Source organism: Trifolium pratense, linkage group LG3 (assembly GCF_020283565.1).
Source record: "Trifolium pratense cultivar HEN17-A07 linkage group LG3, ARS_RC_1.1, whole genome shotgun sequence".
In the NCBI taxonomy this organism is placed as follows: Eukaryota; Viridiplantae; Streptophyta; class Magnoliopsida; order Fabales; family Fabaceae; genus Trifolium; species Trifolium pratense.
This window is the reverse complement of record NC_060061.1, coordinates 50,028,917-50,049,324: the sequence shown is the minus strand read 5'-3', so window position 1 is coordinate 50,049,324 and position 20,408 is coordinate 50,028,917. Positions and strand designations below refer to the sequence as shown.

General features: G+C 32.1%; 1 protein-coding gene across 1 annotated transcript; it reads right to left on the bottom strand.

Annotated features, from left to right (window-relative positions):
• Positions 1-11,110: 11,110 nt before the first annotated feature.
• Positions 11,111-17,523, bottom strand: LOC123917523 (vicianin hydrolase-like). The gene is made up of 13 exons (XM_045969274.1): positions 17,319-17,523; positions 15,572-15,641; positions 15,408-15,466; positions 14,775-14,850; positions 14,485-14,556; positions 13,943-14,030; positions 13,487-13,739; positions 12,996-13,111; positions 12,528-12,742; positions 12,403-12,434; positions 11,974-12,076; positions 11,754-11,862; positions 11,111-11,466 (listed from the first exon to the last, which is right to left on the bottom strand). Exons 1-13 carry the CDS (start codon positions 17,493-17,495, stop codon positions 11,295-11,297), a joined length of 1,542 nt encoding a protein of 513 aa, XP_045825230.1. The 5' UTR covers positions 17,496-17,523; the 3' UTR covers positions 11,111-11,294.
• Positions 17,524-20,408: the final 2,885 nt, after the last annotated feature.

Below are 20,408 nucleotides of genomic sequence, written 5' to 3'. Positions count from 1 at the left end.
TTATCCACAAACCAAAATACCACAAACTGCACCCCTAGGCCACCACCAAGTTGTTTGTTTGAATGAAAATCTTAAAAATAATGCACTTCATCACATGGCATGCAAATTAATATATTCAAAGAGGTGAAGTAAAGCATATAATTTCATAGAGATCTACACGAATTGTATGTTGGGAAGTTAGTCATGTGAATGGATTAGTCCTGTTCTGTTCTTGATCAGAATAATCCTCTAGTATAGATTTGGATATATCTTTGAAATTCCCTAGAATTAAATAAAACTTCATTCGGCTAGATTTTGAATCTTAGGAATCCAAGGATCGGACATCATTAATGTGAGCATAGTCTTGGATACATTATTCGGTCTATAGACAAAAATGAGTGTACAATGCTCGGAGATTGGTACCCTTGGAAAGAACATGAGAACTTGGGAGACAGTCGAGTCAGAGATATAACAAGAGTCGAGGGAACAAACGGACGGGTCATCCCTACACCTAGTCATTAAGGACTAGGTGGTTGTTGCAAATTGCCTTGAAAACGTGAAGAAAACAACTCAAGTCTGCTGTTTTCCGCCCCGGGCGGAAAAACCTGTGTTCCGGGCGGAAATTTGAAGCAGGAAAAGGGGTGCTCACTGTTTTGCCGCCCCAGGCGGAAATACTGGTGTTTCAGGCGGAAAAAGCTGTGTTTCAGGCGGAAATCGCTGCAGAGTATTTAAAGGGTCACGTTTTCTGTTTTTCATAACAAGTTTTTAGGGTTTCTGAGGCCAACATACAAACTAGGGTTAGAAGAGTAACATCTTGGGAACACTCTAGGGTTGGGTAATCATTCTATCACCTTGGGAAACACTTTCATTGAAATCTCTTGGTCACGGGAAGAGATTTGGGAAAAGGGTAGAAATAGGATAACTCTATTTTTCTTGCAACTCTTTTGAGAATCTCATTGTAATCAAGGAACAAAGTTTGATAGTGGAACGGAGAGCTGCTCTCTCCCCTAGAGTAGGTCACATTGACTGAACTGGGTAAACAATTTATTGTGTTCTTTTCTTTTCTCGCCGTTTATCATTACTTGTGATTATTATTGCCGTTCGCTTATTTTGATTGCTTAATCGTATTTGCTCCACACATCAAGATTATTATTGGTGTGACTTTTATCGAATTCACAACAATTGGCGCCCACCGTGGGGCAAAGGATCAAACAGAATTAAGTATCATGGGTTCTAAGTGGGACATCGAGAAGTTCACCGGGAGTAACGACTTTGGGTTGTGGAAGGTGAAGATGAGGGCAATATTAACTCAACAGAAGTGTGATGAGGCGCTTCTAGGAGAGGCACACATGCCTGCTACTTTGACACCAGCAGAAAAGACCGAGATGAATAATAAAGCACTGAGTGCGATTATTTTGTGCCTTGGGGATAAGGTGTTGAGAGAAGTAGCGAAAGAAAAAACAGCTGTGGCTATGTGGACCAAGCTTGATGCGTTGTATATGACGAAGTCTCTGGCACATAAGCAGTGTTTGAAAGAACGGTTGTTTTTCTTTCGTATGGTGGAGAATAAGTCGGTAATGGAACAACTATCGGAGTTCAATAAAATTATTGACGATTTGGCGAACATTGATGTGAACCTGGAAGATGAGGACAAAGCGTTTCACCTGTTGTGTGCTTTTCCCAAGTCTCTTGACAATCTCAAGGATGCATTGCTATATGGCAAAGAAGGCACTATCACCTTGGATGAAGTCCAATCGGCTTTGAGAACCAAGGAGTTGACTAAACTCAGAGATATGAAAATTGATGATAGTGGAGAAGGCTTGAATATTGCAAGGGGGAGAAGTGAAAACAAAGGGAGAGGAAAAGGGAAGAAACACAGGTCCAAGTCTAGGGCAAAGGGTGATGGTGGTGGCAAGTTCAAATGTTACCATTGTCATGAACCAGGTCACTTCAAGAAGGACTGTCCCGAGAGAAGGGGTGGTGGTAGTTCGTCAGTCCAAATTGCCGCTAGTGAGGAGGAAGGTTATGAGAGTGCAGGAGCACTAACAGTTACAAGTTGGGAACCTGAGAAAAGCTGGGTCATGGACTCAGGGTGCTCATATCACATTTGTCCAAGAAAGGAGTACTTTGAAACCTTGGAACTTAAAGAAGGTGGAGTTGTCCGTCTCGGTAACAATAAGGCGTGCAAGGTTCAAGGTATGGGTACTATCCGTCTCAAAATGTTTGATGACCGTGATTTCCTTTTGAAGAATGTGAGGTATATTCCCGAACTTAAGAGAAATTTAATTTCCATAAGCATGTTTGATAGTCTAGGGTTTTGTACTAGAATTGAACGTGGGGTAATGAGAATTTCAAATGGTGCATTAGTAATTGCTAAAGGGTCTAAAATTAATGGTCTTTATATTTTAGAAGGTTCCACTGTTATTTCTAATGCATTAGTAACTAGTGTAGAGGCTGCAGATATAACCAAACTATGGCATTTGAGGTTAGGGCATGTCAGTGAGAGGGGTTTAGTTGAACTAGCTAAACAAGGTTTGCTAGGACAAGAAAAATTGAACAAACTAGAATTTTGTGATAACTGCACATTAGGCAAACAACACAAGGTGAAGTTTGGGGTGGGAGTGCATAATTCTAGTAGACCATTTGAGTATGTTCACTCGGACCTTTGGGGTCCAGCGTCTGTTTCCACTCATGGGGGAGGTTCATATTTTCTTACTATGATTGATGATTATTCTAGAAGGGTATGGGTTCACATAATAAAGAACAAAAGTGATACCTTTGAAAAATTTAAGGAATGGCATACCTTAATAGAAAATCAAACAGGAACTAAACTGAAAGTGTTGAGAACTGACAATGGCCTGGAGTTTGTTTCAGAGCAATTTAATGAGTTTTGCAGGAAACTAGGTATAAAGAGGCATAGAACCGTTGCATACACACCGCAGCAGAATGGTCTGGCTGAAAGGATGAACAGGACCTTGTTGGAGCGCGTGAGATGTATGCTGTTGGGAGCTGGATTACCCAAAAGTTTCTGGGGAGAGGCAGTTAACACTGCTGCATATTTGATCAACAGATGTCCATCAACAGGAATTGATCTAAAGACACCTATGGAGGTTTGGAGTGGCAAGCCGGCAGACTACTCTAACTTGAAAGTCTTTGGAGCTTTAGCATTTGCACATGTCAGGCAAGATAAGCTTGATGCTAGAGCTGTGAAGTGTGTTTTCATTGGTTATCCCGAGGGTGTGAAAGGTTACAAGCTGTGGAAGATGGAGCCTGGAGGATCAAAGTTTATCATAAGCAGGGATGTCACTTTTGATGAGACCCGGATGGGGATGAAGTGCAAAGACCTGGAGAAAAGACCAGAAACGGGGGTGGAGAAAATTCATTTTGAGGTGGAGCCTTCCATTGATGAGAGGGAAAAGGAGGATGAGACTCAAGTACCTGATGAGAGTGGAAGTGATGAAACAACTGTTCCTGACTATCAGCTAGCAAGAGATAGGGAGAGGAGAGTTATTCGTCCACCTAATAGACTCGGTTATGCTGACCTTATTTGTTATGCTTTGAATGCAGCTGAAGAAGTGCAAGACTCGGAACCAAAGAACTTCAGGGAAGCATCAGAAAGCGTAGATAGTCAAGACTGGCTGAAGGCAATGAATGAGGAAATGCTTTCATTGGAGAAAAACCAGACTTGGAAGCTTGTGCCATTACCTAAAAATAAAAGGGTAGTTGGTAGCAAGTGGGTGTTCAAAAGGAAAGAAGGTATACCAGGGGTCGAAGCACCAAGGTATAAGGCGAGACTTGTAGCAAAGGGTTTTACTCAGGTAGAGGGGATTGATTACAATGAAATCTTCTCACCGGTGGTAAAACATTGTTCTATAAGGGTACTTATGGCTATTGTCAACATGTATGATCTTGAGTTAGAACAGATGGATGTGAAGACCGCATTCTTACATGGAGAGTTAGAAGAAACTATCTACATGCAACAACCTGAAGGTTTTGTGGAAGACAATTCTAAAGTATGTCTGTTGAAGAAATCTTTGTATGGGTTGAAGCAGAGTCCGAGGCAGTGGTATCGTCGGTTTGATGATTTCTTATTGAAGACTGGATTTGTGAGAAGCAACTATGACAGTTGTGTGTACATGATGAAGAGGAATGAGAAAGTCATTCTCTACCTCCTTCTTTATGTAGATGATATTCTTATGGCAAGTTCTGACAAGCATGAGATTCAAAAGCTCAAGGAGAAATTAAATGGTGAATTTGAGATGAAGGATCTTGGAAATGCGAAGAGGATACTTGGTATGGATATCTTGAGAGACCGGAGTAAAGGTGAGTTGTTCTTATCTCAGCATGATTATTTGAAGAAAGTGGTGGAGCGGTTTAGAATGACAGATTCTAAGGTAGTGAATACACCACTTGGTCACCATTCAAAGTTGTCAATAAAACAGTGTCCTCAATCCGAGGATGAGAGAAAGAAGATGGAGAGTACTCCCTATGCAAGTGGGGTTGGAAGCATCATGTATGGCATGGTTTGTAGTAGGCCTGATTTATCATATGCAATAAGTGTGGTAAGTCGGTTTATGGCAAATCCGGGCCAAGTTCATTGGCAAGCTTTGAAGTGGGTTCTGAGGTATTTGAATGGTTCTTTGAAGGGTGGTCTGAAGTACACAAGAACTGACCCAGGAAGAGATGCTTTGGAGGGATATGTGGATGCGGACTATGCAGGTAATATTGACACTAGAAAATCCTTATCGGGTTTTGTGTTTACATTGTTCGGTACAGCGGTAACGTGGAAGGCCAATCAACAATCTGTTGTAGCCTTGTCAACAACTCAAGCAGAATACATAGCTCTTGTTGAAGGAGTCAAGGAAGCCATATGGTTGAAGGGTATGATTGGAGAAATGGGGATTAGTCAAGGGTGTGTGAAGATACATTGTGACAGTCAGAGTGCCATTCATTTGGCAAATCACCAGGTGTATCATGAAAGGACAAAGCACATTGACATCCGGTTGCACTTTGTAAGAGACATGATTGAAACAAAAGAGATCATGGTACAGAAAATTGCATCAGAGGAGAATCCAGCTGACATGTTCACCAAATCGTTACCTAGAGCTAAGTTCAAGCATTGCTTGGACTTAATTAACTTCGTTGAAGAGTAGACGGAGGTTGGAGAGAGCAGCACGGTGGTTGATGGGAAGTTGACATCACCATCGTTTTAAAGGCAAGGTGGAGATTTGTTGCAAATTGCCTTGAAAACGTGAAGAAAACAACTCAAGTCTGCTGTTTTCCGCCCCGGGCGGAAAAACCTGTGTTCCGGGCGGAAATTTGAAGCAGGAAAAGGGGTGCTCACTGTTTTGCCGCCCCAGGCGGAAATACTGGTGTTTCAGGCGGAAGTTTCCGCCCCAGGCGGAAAAAGCTGTGTTTCAGGCGGAAATCGCTGCAGAGTATTTAAAGGGTCACGTTTTCTGTTTTTCATAACAAGTTTTTAGGGTTTCTGAGGCCAACATACAAACTAGGGTTAGAAGAGTAACATCTTGGGAACACTCTAGGGTTGGGTAATCATTCTATCACCTTGGGAAACACTTTCATTGAAATCTCTTGGTCACGGGAAGAGATTTGGGAAAAGGGTAGAAATAGGATAACTCTATTTTTCTTGCAACTCTTTTGAGAATCTCATTGTAATCAAGGAACAAAGTTTGATAGTGGAACGGAGAGCTGCTCTCTCCCCTAGAGTAGGTCACATTGACTGAACTGGGTAAACAATTTATTGTGTTCTTTTCTTTTCTCGCCGTTTATCATTACTTGTGATTATTATTGCCGTTCGCTTATTTTGATTGCTTAATCGTATTTGCTCCACACATCAAGATTATTATTGGTGTGACTTTTATCGAATTCACAACAGTGGTCGAGCTATGACGCAAAGGAAAGATAGATGTAGTATCATTTTCAGCTTGGATAAGATGTTTCTTAGGATCCATGCCTCATATGGATTTGGGTCTTACAATGATTGTGGTTCATGGGAAGAAAAAGTCCCAAATTTGTCACACTATAACGAGAATTTACCTTTAGGGTAAGGGGCCTAATTACTACTACTCATTAAGCATTCGCTCAAAACTTTAGGCAAACACCCTTCATCAGGGATAAAGCCTAGGTCTGTGTTTTAAACCGGAACAATTGGCAAAAAAATTGATGTATTTAAATCTAATTTTAAATTAAATATATCAACTTTTTAAATATATTTAGAGATAGAGGAAGTATACATTTGGTGCCATAATATATGAATTAAAAATATATTTCTATGAAGTAACAAACAACTGGTTTTTTTTTCTTCACAGGTTCTACCACTATATGTGATTCTATTCTAAGTGCTTTTAGTGTTAGGTATTATGTGGAAACATCTATCAACTGAGATTCAAAGAGAAATTTATAATTATTATGTTGTGAAAATTTAATCTCTTTCTAAAAAAACTCAATCCATTGAGATTATTTATCTTTGTTTTAATAGCAGAAACATTCTCATTAATCAAGATTAGACATTATGTGGCAAATAACAAGAAGCTAATAAGTCTGTCCAAAAAAAACAAGTAGATAATATGAGCATATCAAAATAAGCACAATGGTTTTTTTTGGTATCCATCTTTGGAATAGAACTAGAAAGTGTAGGATGATTTGTCTTTCCACCCCCAAATTTATCTTTTCGCGCAGAAAATTTCGGAAATCATTTTTCAAAATTTTGTTTTTACGATAATTTGCACTGAAAAAAAAATATTTCAGAAAACATTTTCCGAAGTTTTCTGCGTGTTGCGCGAAAAGAGAAATTTGGAGGGTGGGAAAAGAAACCATCCAAAAGTGAAGGCTGTCTTATTTACATTTCAGCCCGGCCCAAATGAGAGAAAACCTAATCGTTGTGAATTGGGCCGCTAGTTTTACACATTGGAAATCTGTCAACTCCCGTTTTAATCCAAACACCCCTCTTGTTCTCTTTTTCTTTTATACCAAATATATATTCTATATGCGCAATTGTGAAGAAAAATCTCTTTGAGATAATTGACATCCATTAAAGTATTGATTTTTTTGAACAAATATTTTTTCATATTATTTCATCGAGTATTAGACCATTCGACTTTATTACTAATAAAAAAAATTAATACTAAACGAATTGATTAAATTAATTTAATAAATAGTTTTGTATTCTAAAACACATTTAACATAATTATTTTAGACATTATAATATATAGATTTTTATAATATTTATTTTGGTAATAAAAAAATTATAAAATTATAAAATGTTAAATTCAACCTAGTACTAAACCCTAGTTCTCTTCGTGAACGCTATATAAATGTAAGGTTGTAGTGACATTAGTAGCGCCGCGGCTCCAAATCGGCATCGATTTCACTCTTTTCTTTGCCTTGATTTTCTTCTGTTGGCATACAGAAGTATCCCTTCGCTATCTTACAATAAATCACGGCTTCGTTCTACTCAATACATGGAAAATCTCAGGTTATTATTCATTTTGTTTTATTGTTGGATGCATCAATTTTTTGTGGATTTGTTTTCTCAAGTTGAATCTTAAGGTTTTTTTATGCACTCGATCAATTAGCAAGGCAAGAAAAATATAAATAATGGAAATCATTAATGTTGTCTTATATGATATGTATTTTTATCTTTTATCTTTCTCATCATCATTTCTTAATATGTAAATACATAATGTTCTACAAATACGACCTTCAAAAAGATTAATCTTACAACCATTTTTATTTTGTGACTATGAAATTAGTTTTAAAAATAATTAAAAGTAATTTTACTTGAACTCTTCACAATTTTGAAAAATAACTAAGATTTTTCCGAAAGCAATTTGCATCGGTGATTCATTGTCATATATTCTTTCTAGCCTTAATTATAAGCATATATTCACTTTTTAGATTCACTCCCTCCGTCCCATTTTATAAGATCTCATTTGACTAAATTCACTATTCATATATTTTGTTTTGACTGTATTTTTCTAAAAGTATATAAATGTAAATATTATCATATAAAGATCTTGTTTGATTTATTTTGACGAGTACTTTCAAAATATCAAATTTCTATAATTTTTACTAATAGACAATTAAAGATATTCGTAATCAAAATTATGCATTGATGTACGTGCAGTGGTCGTTCTAATATTTTGGGACGGATGGAGTATTGATCTATATTAAAGACCATGTACATCATTTATTCAATGATCGGAAGAATATTTTCAAAAAATGGTAAACAAATTCCCAATATATATATATATATATATATATATATATATATATATATATATATATATATATATGTATATATATATGTGTAATATAGTGGTAAATATTTTTATTTATGCGAGTATGTATATAAATTAGACCGTATTTTAATAGAAGACAAATTGCATTGACTAAATAAACTTTTTATATGTTCTAAAGGGACATTCTCATTTTCAATTAATGCCATTAGAAAGTATGAAAATAAATTTATAAATAATATATCCATTCTCAACTTTTCCTATATATTTCATTGTTTATTTTCTCTTTTTAATTTTCACCAATTTCGTTGTCTGTTTTCTCTTTCCTTTACCACCAACCAAAACACCTCTGCATTGTGGTTTGGTGCAGAGGTACTCTGGTTGATGGTGAAGGAAATGGAACACAAACAATGAAGGTGGTGGAAAAAAGGAAAAATAAACAATGAAATATATAGAAGTTGAGAATGAATATATTATTTGTAAACTGTTTATGAGAAAGCGCCTTTGAAATATGTAAAAAGTTTATTTGGTCAATGCAATTTGTCTTCTACTAAAATTTGGTCTAATTTATATACATACTCACAAAAATAGAAATAATATTTAATGCTATTTTTTTATATATACTATTTTAGGAATTTTTCTACCTTTTTTTGAAAATATTAACGACCTATTTTTTTATTATTATGGCCTTTTGGATTTTTTGTTCAGGTAATCTAGTGGCTATAAATTTCATTCTTAAGATGGATAATTGGGATGTCTGGGGTCCGAACATCGGCCCCTACATATCAAAAATATTATTTTCATTCCACTCGTATCATGTACCATTCATAGCATCTCCAATGAACATAATTTATGAAACTCATTTTAGGTTGTTTATCTCTTATTTAGTGGATTCGAGTGTCCCACATCATATTTATATAACCCACAATAACTTTACTTCAATGGTGTTTATTTAAACAACTTATAAAGTAATATAGCTTAATTAATTATTTCTTTTGGTGGTTGATTAAACAACTTACAAGCATAATTAATCATATTTTCTTATGATACGATATCTTAAATAACTCTACGAATTTTTATTAAACTTGTATTGCCACGTAGATGTGATCAAATAGAAACAAAAAGACTTAATTAATTTATTGGTCTCTTAAAAATATTTTAGGTTTCACAATGGTCCCTTAAAGATGATAAATCTCATGACATAAATATCCAGCAGCTGTGATTTTCTTTATTAATGATGATAAAATGGCACATGAGATTCTTCATTTGATATTGGTGAGTTCCCAACATTAATATGATATGTATTTTTATCTTTTATGTTTCTCATCATCATTTCTTAATATGTAAGATATACATATTGTTCTACAAATACGACCTTCAAGAAGATTAATCTTACAACCATTTTTATTTTACTATGAAATTAGTTTTAAAAATAAAAAGTAATTTCAGTTGAACTCTTCACAATTTTGAAAAATAAGATTTTTCCAAAGACATTGCATCAATGATTCATTGTCATATTCATTGAATAACTGGTGTATCTGATCTATATTAAAGATCGGATATATTAGTTATTAAATGAATATTAAAAGAGAATATTTGTTTATAATTAATTTATCATGTAATTATGAACAACACAGAAATTATGAACAACACAGAAATTATTTGTTTGATAAGTAGAGATAATAATTATTTGGTACTATATTTTATAAAAAATGTGAAGATCTTATAAGACCTCAAACATGATAGAATGAACAACATATATAGATATATATCATTGGTAATATAATTTCACAAGAGGTTTTGTCCCATATTTCAATAGAAGACAAATTGCATTGACCAAATAAGCTTTTTACATGTTTTAAAGGGCTTTCTCATTTTCAATCAATATGTCATTCAATGAAAATAAATTTATAAATATTGTATTCATCCTTAACTTCTTCTATATATTTTATTGTTTATTTTTCCTTTTTAATTTTGATCACTCACATTTTTTGATTCGTCTTTCTTTTATCACTAATAAGAGCACATCCACATCAAACCACGAAGTCTTCGTGGTATGATGCAGATGTGCTCTTATTAGTGGTGAAAGAAAGACGAAACAAAAAATGAGAGTGATGAAAATTAGAAAGGAAAAAAAAACAATGAAATATATTGAGGATGGATATATTATTTATACAAATTTAGACTATTGTCATGTTTTGACTATCTCATTCAATCTTATATGTTTAATGTCAACTTGTACCTTTCAATCTATCGATTAACGTCTAAAAACGTGCAACTACAGTTATATGGTTATCTAATCTTATTTGCCAATATCAAGCTTCACCTTTTGGTACATCGCTTGATATCTAAGATTAGATAACTATATTTCTATGGTTACATACAAGAAGAACAATAAGATTGAATTAAAAGATATAAAGCCCATAGGAAAAAGAGAGAATTCGGATTATGAAAATCCTCTCATTTAATTTCTTCCACAATTCCAAAACTAAAAGCTCTAGTCACTCATAATCATAGTGTATGTTTGGTTTCAATTCTGGAGCAGCCAGAATTGATTCTGGACATGTAGAATGGATTCTGACTTGTTTGGTTCCTCAAAAGTAAAATTGATTCTGTCTCTAGAATGGATTCTACTTGAAGCTAGAAATTGTAGCTTCTCATTCTAGAATTGATTTTTACACTCAAATTCTTTGTTCAACTCACTTTTGTATGAATATATCCAAACATAAATCAATTCTATCAAACTCAGTTCTATCAAAATCAATTTTGTCAAACTCAATTCTGTCAAAATCAATTATGTCCACCGCAGAACCAAACACATACATAGTAACCAAATAAAATAATGTAAAGACATGAAAACAACAAAAGAAAGATTTTTCCAACAACTTATTTTATTATGTTGACTTACTCATTTCAACATGCCAAAAAGAACAACTTATTTGATGTCACCAATTATCTTAATACATTTGAATACGAGTAACAACATACTAAGGTGATATTGGAAAAACCACAAAGAGAAACATCTTAGGAATGCCAAATGAACAACACATTTTTAAATTATCCCTTAAGAAGGAACTTTTGAAGCCAAAAAGCAGAGTACTTGGGATATCTTTTCAAATTGTTTTTGAAATCCACATAAATGATTCCAAATCGTACTGTGTAGCCTGCATCCCATTCATAACTGTCAGAAAATGACCAAGCATAGTAGCCTTTTACATTTGCACCATCTCTGCAAGGAAAAAGAAATTTAATCATGTAAATAATTGTTGAAATATTTTATAAAATAATATATCATGCAAAAATCATTTTTAGATTATTAAATAAAATATATTAGTTATTTAATAATTTTATTTTAAAAATAAATTACTTATCATAATAACCAAATAGTAAAACTGAAATAGCCGACCGTGAAAATTTAGTGCATATTTATTAAACTCTTAATAAATAATTTTTTAAAATCCTGTCCAAATTTTTATTTATTTATTATTTTGTCAAAGGAAATTGTTTAACTCATACTTTATTCCTTGAAGGATGTATTTGAGATGGCCATCATGATATCTAATCCTTACACCATCTTTACGAGCTACATTGACTGGAATTGAGTCATTCCTATTTTGTGCAATACCTGAAATATATTTAGCAAACAAATTAATTTTATTTAGTAAAAGTCTCTTATATTTATTTACAAGCTAATAAAAAAAAATTAAACATAAAAAATAACTATATATATAGTTACCATTTTCAGTAATGTACACTGGTGGATTCTTGTATACATCCCTTATGTGTGTCACAAGACCATGAATTCCCTTCGGATAGACATAGAGCCAGTTCAAATCGGTCTGCATAATCATAAATTGTTGCTTCATTACTTTAAGTAGAAAAAGTCTCAAAACATTATATTATTTACACTTTTAATAATATCTATACAAAATATAATTTATATGACATGATTTTAAATTGCAATTCACAACCGCAATTGTGATTGAAAAATAAAGTTTGAAGATACCTACAAATGCGTCACAATTTAACTATTGTAGTTTCATAAGTCGCATTTGTTTGTGATTTACTATAATATTGAGAATGATTACATGGTAACTAAAATTGCAACCACAAAACAGAAAAAAATAAAAAAAATTAGAGAAATTGTCGTGAAAAAAAATCATACCGAAGGACCAATAGATACACCATTCCTCAATGCTGTGATCAAAAGAAAAATTCAATAATTGTGTTCTTAGTAAAATGTTAAAATGCAATAGAAAATAATTTATATAAATATATATATATACTTACGACTGACTTCTGCTTGCATATCAGTGTAATAGTTCTGGTTGGTATTTGTTGGTGGTCTGCTTTGTGCATAATATGTGGAGTAATAATTTACACCAAGAAAATCATAGGAACCTTTGATAATTTCAGATTCTTCTTTTGTGAATTTGGGGAGTCTATTACCTAATAATGATACCATAATTTCGGGATAGTAACCATATGTAATTGGATGAGCAAACCTGAAAAATTAATAATGTTACATTTGAATTGTTCGTGCATCACGTTAGTGATAAGAGTTTAACTTTGTAACAGAGCTTAAATTTGTTCGAAGATAATTGTTAAATAATATTACTTTAATTAATAACAATAAATTTATTCATGCAAGGTAAATTCAATTTCATAGATTAATGCATTTCATATATAAAAATAAATTATTTTTGTTAAATAGATTATTATACTTCATCTCAATTTAATTTGTAAATAGATACATACCATCCAAAGAAGAAGTCAAGAGCTCGACTTGCAGCTTTGCGATCAGCATCACTATTGGAATATGGTTCAAAGAAGTGAGTCACTAAGGTCACTCCAATTTGTCCTTTTTGATGAGCCTATGTATGATACCAAATATAAATTTATCAATATAATAATAATAATAATAATAATAATAATAATAATAATTATTATTATTATTATTATTATTATTATTATTATTGATATATATTTTCAAGACAACATTAATAGTAATTTACTACTCCTATAATGGAATTGGATCCAATGTAGTTGTTAACCATGCAGTCAAGCTGCAGTCAAGCTGCAGTCAGCAGTCGGTAGCCGTTTGATATTGAAATTCGACGGTACAAATTTTGTTGCAGTTTTAATTTTTTTAAATAGTAAAAAATTGGCTTTAAAATCTCACCGTTCGATCTTAATTGGACAATCCAGATTTCGCTCACTACATGCAATGTATCCCTCCTATAATTTACCTGATATTTTCTCTTGTAGACTCTAACTGCAGCAGCATGAGCAAGTATCAAGTTATGAGCAACAATGTAAGTCTCTCTTATTGAATCACCAGCTTCACAATTTCCTACCCATTTAGAACATCTACCAGGTGCAAATGTGCCACCCATGTATCCATTTATGGTGAATGAAAAAGGTTCATTAAGTGTTGCCCAATTTTTAACCCTATCTCCAAATGTCTTGAAGCAAAACTCAGCATAATCTTCAAAATCCTTCCTGTTTTATCCATTAAATTAAGAATAAGTTACTTCTTTGTAAAGATTTTTTATACCATCAATTAATCGTCAAATAATTAAAAGTAACATATATAATTAATTGTGTTTATTTTTTTGTTGAAAACAATTTTACACCGATAATGCATCATAATTATTTTATTCATCCTAAATTAATGTGTGATTTGGAAATAGATTGTCGCTTACACTACTTTATGGCTTAGAAATCCCATATATTCATCTTCAAGACTTTGTGGAAGATCCCAATGAAACAGAGTTACAAAGGGTATTAAGCCTGCCATAATACATGTCAAAAAATGAGTTCACAAGGCAGAGTTGGAGAAATAACAAATTAATTAATATTAAGAATAAACTAAATAGTAAATTACTCCATCCAGTTTTGAATATATATGCAAAAAAATAAATTAAGTTTATTAAATAAAATATGGGTCATGCTAAACAGTGCCCCTGGGGCACTAGTTAAGCATACTAAAAAAGGAAACAAATGATAAAGTTAATGATGAGAGAGAATAACTTTTCACTTCATTAAAACATTGAATGCACAATTTATGAGATAAAATTTCTATATTTGTATCCTTAACTAGCGCCCGGGGCACTGTTTAGCATTTTCCATAAAATATATATCTGGACTATTTATGATTCAACTACATGTTTTATTCAATGGACATAAAACAAATTCCTTATAGACTTATAGTTAAATTCAGTGAGAATATATAAGAGATTTTTACCATTTGCTAGGATCTCATCAATGAGATTGTTATAGAACTTAACTCCCAAGGGATTGACTGCACCTTTGCCCTCTGCATATGAAATCATTGCACACTCAAAATCAAATAAAACGTATTTGCCAGAATAAATTAGTGAAGAAATTTTTATAATAAAAAAATATGTGAGCCCTATTCTACCCCTTTATAATAATATGAAATTCGTCTCTAAACCTGTTATTTTGGTATCCCTTCCGAACACAATTATTTTGGTATCCCTTTATAATAATTGAGAATAGTGAGTCAATTCTTACTTGGGAATATTCTTGACCATGAGATAGAGAATCTGTACGAGTCCAACCCAATTTGTTTTACCACCTTTATATCACTCTGCAAAATATTTGAACTTTGAAGTTGATGTTTAAAATTCTGTACTTTTTTTGGTCAACAAATTGTGGATATAACTTCTGTATTTCACGCGGATTCAGATATCGATGATGGTATCACAACAAAATTTCATATATTAACTTTTTATAATACACTAACAAATATTTTAAGGGCATATATTAACTTTTTCTATCATTAAAAGTATAATGTAAGTGGTAGATACTTGAATTATTTAATCGGTGTTTGAGTTTGATCTCCGATCAATATGTATTTAAAAACATTTTTTTAGAAGAAGTCAATCCTTAAATAAATTTAATGATGATTTTATTAATTAGCCATTTTAATTATTAATTAATATATTTTAATTGTCATAAATATATAGTCGAAAACAATAGTTTGGAATTAAAGTTACATTTAGAACAAATAATATTGTATTAAAAACTTAAAAAGACAAAAAAAATTTCGGTACATTAAAAAAGAAAATTTTAACAGAGGGAGAAATCATTTACTTTTCTCGAAAGAAAAAGTAAATAATAATTGAAAATTTTCAGCAACTGTACCTTGTATCGATGGTAAAAATCTGATCCAATATTACCACTGCTATGGTCCCAAATCTTATCTGCTCAATCAAAGATAGAGAGAGGTGAAATTTAATTCTTTTTAAATGAGTTCAAAAAATGGATAAATAGATAGAAAAAAAAATACTAATAAATAATATGGTAACCTGGATGTTTTTTAGTGAAAGTGTCCCATATACTTGGTCCTCTCCCATCTATATTTGAAGCTCCTTCTACCTAATCAATATTTAACAAAACAACAAAAATGATATTTGTGACTGTGACATAAATTTAATTAACCAAAATTGAGGAAATGACAGATGCAATACAGGTCTGATCAACATCTAAGTTTCTAACTACAAAAGAGTTTTGAAGTGGCAATAATTGGGATTTAAATTGCATGCAGGGAAAATTGCATGCAGTTATACGTACAGATTTAAAACAATTATGTAGTCTAATAAAATTTTTTTAATCTAGAATGTTTGATCATAATCAGATGGCTAGATCTGTCTTGACTGGATGCAGTTTTGATTCCATACAATCCGGATCCCGTTAATTTTGGTACATCCAATAAAGTAGGTCATTTTGAGAAAAAAAATTGTACCAAACTATAGGTCATTTTACATTATCAATGAAGTATTTAATGATCTTTTTCCTATTATACCCTTAATTAGTTATTTCTATTTCTTCTTTCAACTCTTCAATTTATTCTTCTCATACCATTAATGAAGGACAATTTTGTAAAATAACTCATAATTTATTTTTTTCATACAACATTAATCACATTTCGTAATTTGTGTAATATGAGCAAAACGACTTACATTTTGGTACAAAATGAGTAACATGTGATCCAATAGTCTAGATAAATTTTTATACAATATTAAAATTTATGTTAAATTTGGCCAATGTTATGGTGGACCACCTTCTTAATTAAGTGGTCCACTGTGGACCAGTGATCAATACTATTATAACAAATATAAATTTTATAAAATTTACTGTTGGATTGAAAATTTATATCATATAGATCATCCATAAAAAAAAATTAAAATGAAAATTATTTGATATGTTATTGAGAAATATAAGATTAACGGTATCAATCCAATGATTAATTTTGATGTGTCTCAATAACATATCAAATTATTTTCAATTTTTTATTTTATTTTATGAATAATCTATATAATATAAACTTTCAATCCAACGATGAATTTTGTGAAATTCTTATTCGTTATAATGTTATTCATGACTGATCTACCATGGACCACTTGAAGAGGTGATCCATATTAAAATTTTCCTACAAAATGGTTTTATAAAGTAAAAATTGTCATTACTCATAAAATGCATATCAGAGCGTTATTAAACTAATGTGGAACTCTTAATAAAATGTGAATTCATGTGTAAAATGTTTAACTCATATTATCATTAATAAGTAATAATAAGGCCGTTGATTATTTTCACAAAGGCCAAAATGATGTTACAGAATTTGGTTCTATATTGAATGAATGTAAACGTGTTTTTAGTTTGTATTTTGAAAACTCTCATGTTGAGTTGGTAGGAGACAAGTAAATGAGGCAGCTCATGATCTTGCGATGATAGCCACATCTTTAGCTAGCTCTAATATTTTCATTGATGTACCGACATGTATCAATCATATTATTACGAATGAAATGCTATGAGCATTTTTAAGTAAAAAAAAAAAGTAATGAAAATGCCTTACCAAATTTTTTACAAAATAATGTAGGAAAGTTGGGGTCTTTTAACTTTCTAAAAACACTTTCAGCAATTAGTTTGTAAAATTTGTGTTGATTTAAATTGTTAACAAAGAGTTGAAAAAATCATGTAGGTGTTAATTAATTAGAAAGAAAATGTAAGACAAACTATAGAAATATAATTCTCTTCAAATTCAATGATATGAACCTGGTAAGCAGAAGAACCAATTCCAAATAGAAAATCTTTTGGAAAAAGGGTCCTATTGAATGTTGAAGCATAGTGACTTGGATGCACATTTGGTGATGCAGTGGTTCCTGCAGTGACAACAGCCAAAAGGGTAGCCAGAGATAAAAGAAAGAAAAGGGAAGGACCTTTGGCTCCCATGGCTGTAGTTTGTAGATTTTGATGTCTAAAGATGTAGTACTCACATCTATTTAAATGCAAAAGAGTGGACCGTGATTTTTTTAATTAGCTTATTGGAAATAGTTTTAGTTAAAAAATTATACTTAGTAGTTAGTACTCCCTCCTTATCAAATGATTCAAATTATAATTCGCTTTGAGATAAAAATTTATACCAAATTATATATAAGTCGTTTTATAATATTATCAATGAATCATTTACTATTACCAATGAAGCACTTACTATTATACATTTAACTACTACCTATGTACTTAATTATAAGTCTTTTTTGACAAAAATGTATTATTCATTTACCTTGTTTTGACTGTATTTTTTTTAATAATATATAAATGTAAATATTAGCATATAAGATCTTGTTCCATTTGTTTTGATGAGTATTTTCAAAATACTACATCCGTCCCTAATTATAAGATCTTGTTTGACCACTGCACGTACGTCAATGCACAATTTGGATCACTAATATTTTTAATTGCCTATTAGTAAAAATTATAAAACTTTAATATTTTGAAAATACTCATCAAAACAAATTGAACAAGATCTTATATATTAATATTTACATTTATATATTTTTTAAAAAAATACGGTCAAAACAAGGTAAATGAGTAGTTAATTTTTGTCAAACAGGGTCTTATAATTAGGGACGGAGGTAGTATTGAGTTTTAATAATTTTTACTAATAGACAATTAAAGATATTAGTGATCAAAATTATGCATTGACATACATGCAGTGATCAAACAAAGTTTTATAATTAGGGACGGAGGTAATATTTATTACTCTCTTTAATTTCAATTATTCAATTTATGTTTCTCATACTATTAATAAACGACAATTTTGTAAACTAACTGATAGAGTAATTTTTCTTTATTCCATATATCATTAATTATATTTCTTAATTTGTGTAATACACATGGTCAAAACGACTTATATTTTGATTAGGATGAAATGATATTTAATATCGTTCCCGTGAGCTTAGCTCAGTTGACAGAGACATCGTATAATATGTGCAGGAGCAGAAAACTTGACCAGATAAAAAAACATAAAAGAAGTGAATGCAAGTGAGGAAAATACTTAGTTGGGCACAAAAAAAAAAAATAATATTTAGGCACACACCCGGTATAAATCCACTGGTCCAGCCACTAGAATGTCCTTTTGCTCCCATCTCTAATTTAGACATTTCATCTACCATTACTAATAATGCAAAATTGCCCCATATACAATAATTTTTTTTGTTAACATGGCCCTAAGGGCACATGATAAGATAACTAAATATAGAAATTTAGTATTATATTTATCTCTTTAACATGTGCCCTAAGGACACAAGTTAACATTTTCCAATAATTAAAGTGCATGATACCTAAGCGTTGGTTTTAAGAAGAAAAAAAAACAACAAACGTTTGTACATCATGTCTTGGTTTGTTCTTTTATTGTAAGTTTTGTGGTCCCTTTTGGAGTACTTCTCTAAATTTGTTTGCCATCTCTGTAATATTAAAGTGCATGCTATATTGCTATAATGCTATATAATTTTGTTGTTCTTATATGTTTGGAAAAGAAATGCAATAATATTTTACACAGTGCATAATTGTTGCTTCGGTGCTTCAGAATTTGCAATGAACATACAATCGGTGATGATTTGTCTCATTCTAGGAGAGGGACAATTTCATGAATTTCATGTCCTTTAGTTTGTATATATACTTTTCATCGACCGACAGAGAAGAGTTTATTTTATGAATTTCGGTGTTGATTCATATGATGCCTTTTTGGCGGCTTCAATATGTTCAACATTTTTATCAAAAAAGGTGCCTTGTTTTGTTGGAAGCTTCCAACGATCCGAATTCATCGTGACTTGATTCGGCCTAATAATGTTCGAAAGAGCTAAGTGCGTAGATATTCTGTGTTGACAGTTGTAGTCGTTCATTGTGCTAATGAGTTGCGGGTTTTTTAGGTGATTCTTGTGTTCGTGGTGATAAGAGTCCATTGATTGACCATCCCTCGATCTGGCTTTTGATTGTTCTGGGTTGCTTTGAATTTTCAACAAGACTTATTCCTAGAGCGGTCTCATACTGTCTTTATTGTGCCGGGTTTATCTCAATATCCGTATCATTCTTTGATTTCGGACGGTTTAGCTTGAAAAATGAGTTTTTATATGATTTCATGAATTAATGATGAATCTTGATGATTTGGTGTTGATTGTAGTTGGAATGATGTTTGTTAAGCTTCAAATATCATCGGTGATGCTTTTGGTTTAATGGAATTAACTTGAGTTTTTGGAAAATCAAAGATTGGATTTTTGTAGTATAAGAAAAACTGTCTTTTTATAGAGTCTGAAGAGTGAAAACGTGATTTTTGAACCTTTTGCGATACAAATTGGCTTTTGTCGTCAACATGAAAGTTGTAGCTATTTTCCTTAGCTATTTTCCTAAAAACTGTCTTTTTATATTCCAACACATGTTTACGCGCCTCAATCGGATACTCGTAGCTCAACTTATGGTCTGTACGGTGAGTAGTTCAAAACCTCAAAATTCTGCAGACTGTCTGTCATTTCCTTAGCTTTCCAAGTCCAACACATGCTTCCTGCTCTGTCTTTTCTGCCCCATGTGAAGCCTGTTTCGGCCCAGGCGAATTTGGCAGCCCAGGTGGCCTTTTACTGTGTTGTCTTGTGTTGTGGTGCAGTTTCGTTGATATTTTTTTATCCCTAATCTTTAGACTACTTAATCCTAACTATTATACGAGTTTAGGGGGAGTTTATATCACTATTTTTCATAATTAAACTTAGTGGTTAATTAGGAGAAGTTGTTTTGAAAATAAAATGAATTTAGTAACTAATAATTAAGAATTTTAGGAAATATTAGAGAATGTGATTGAGGGGAGTTTATGAT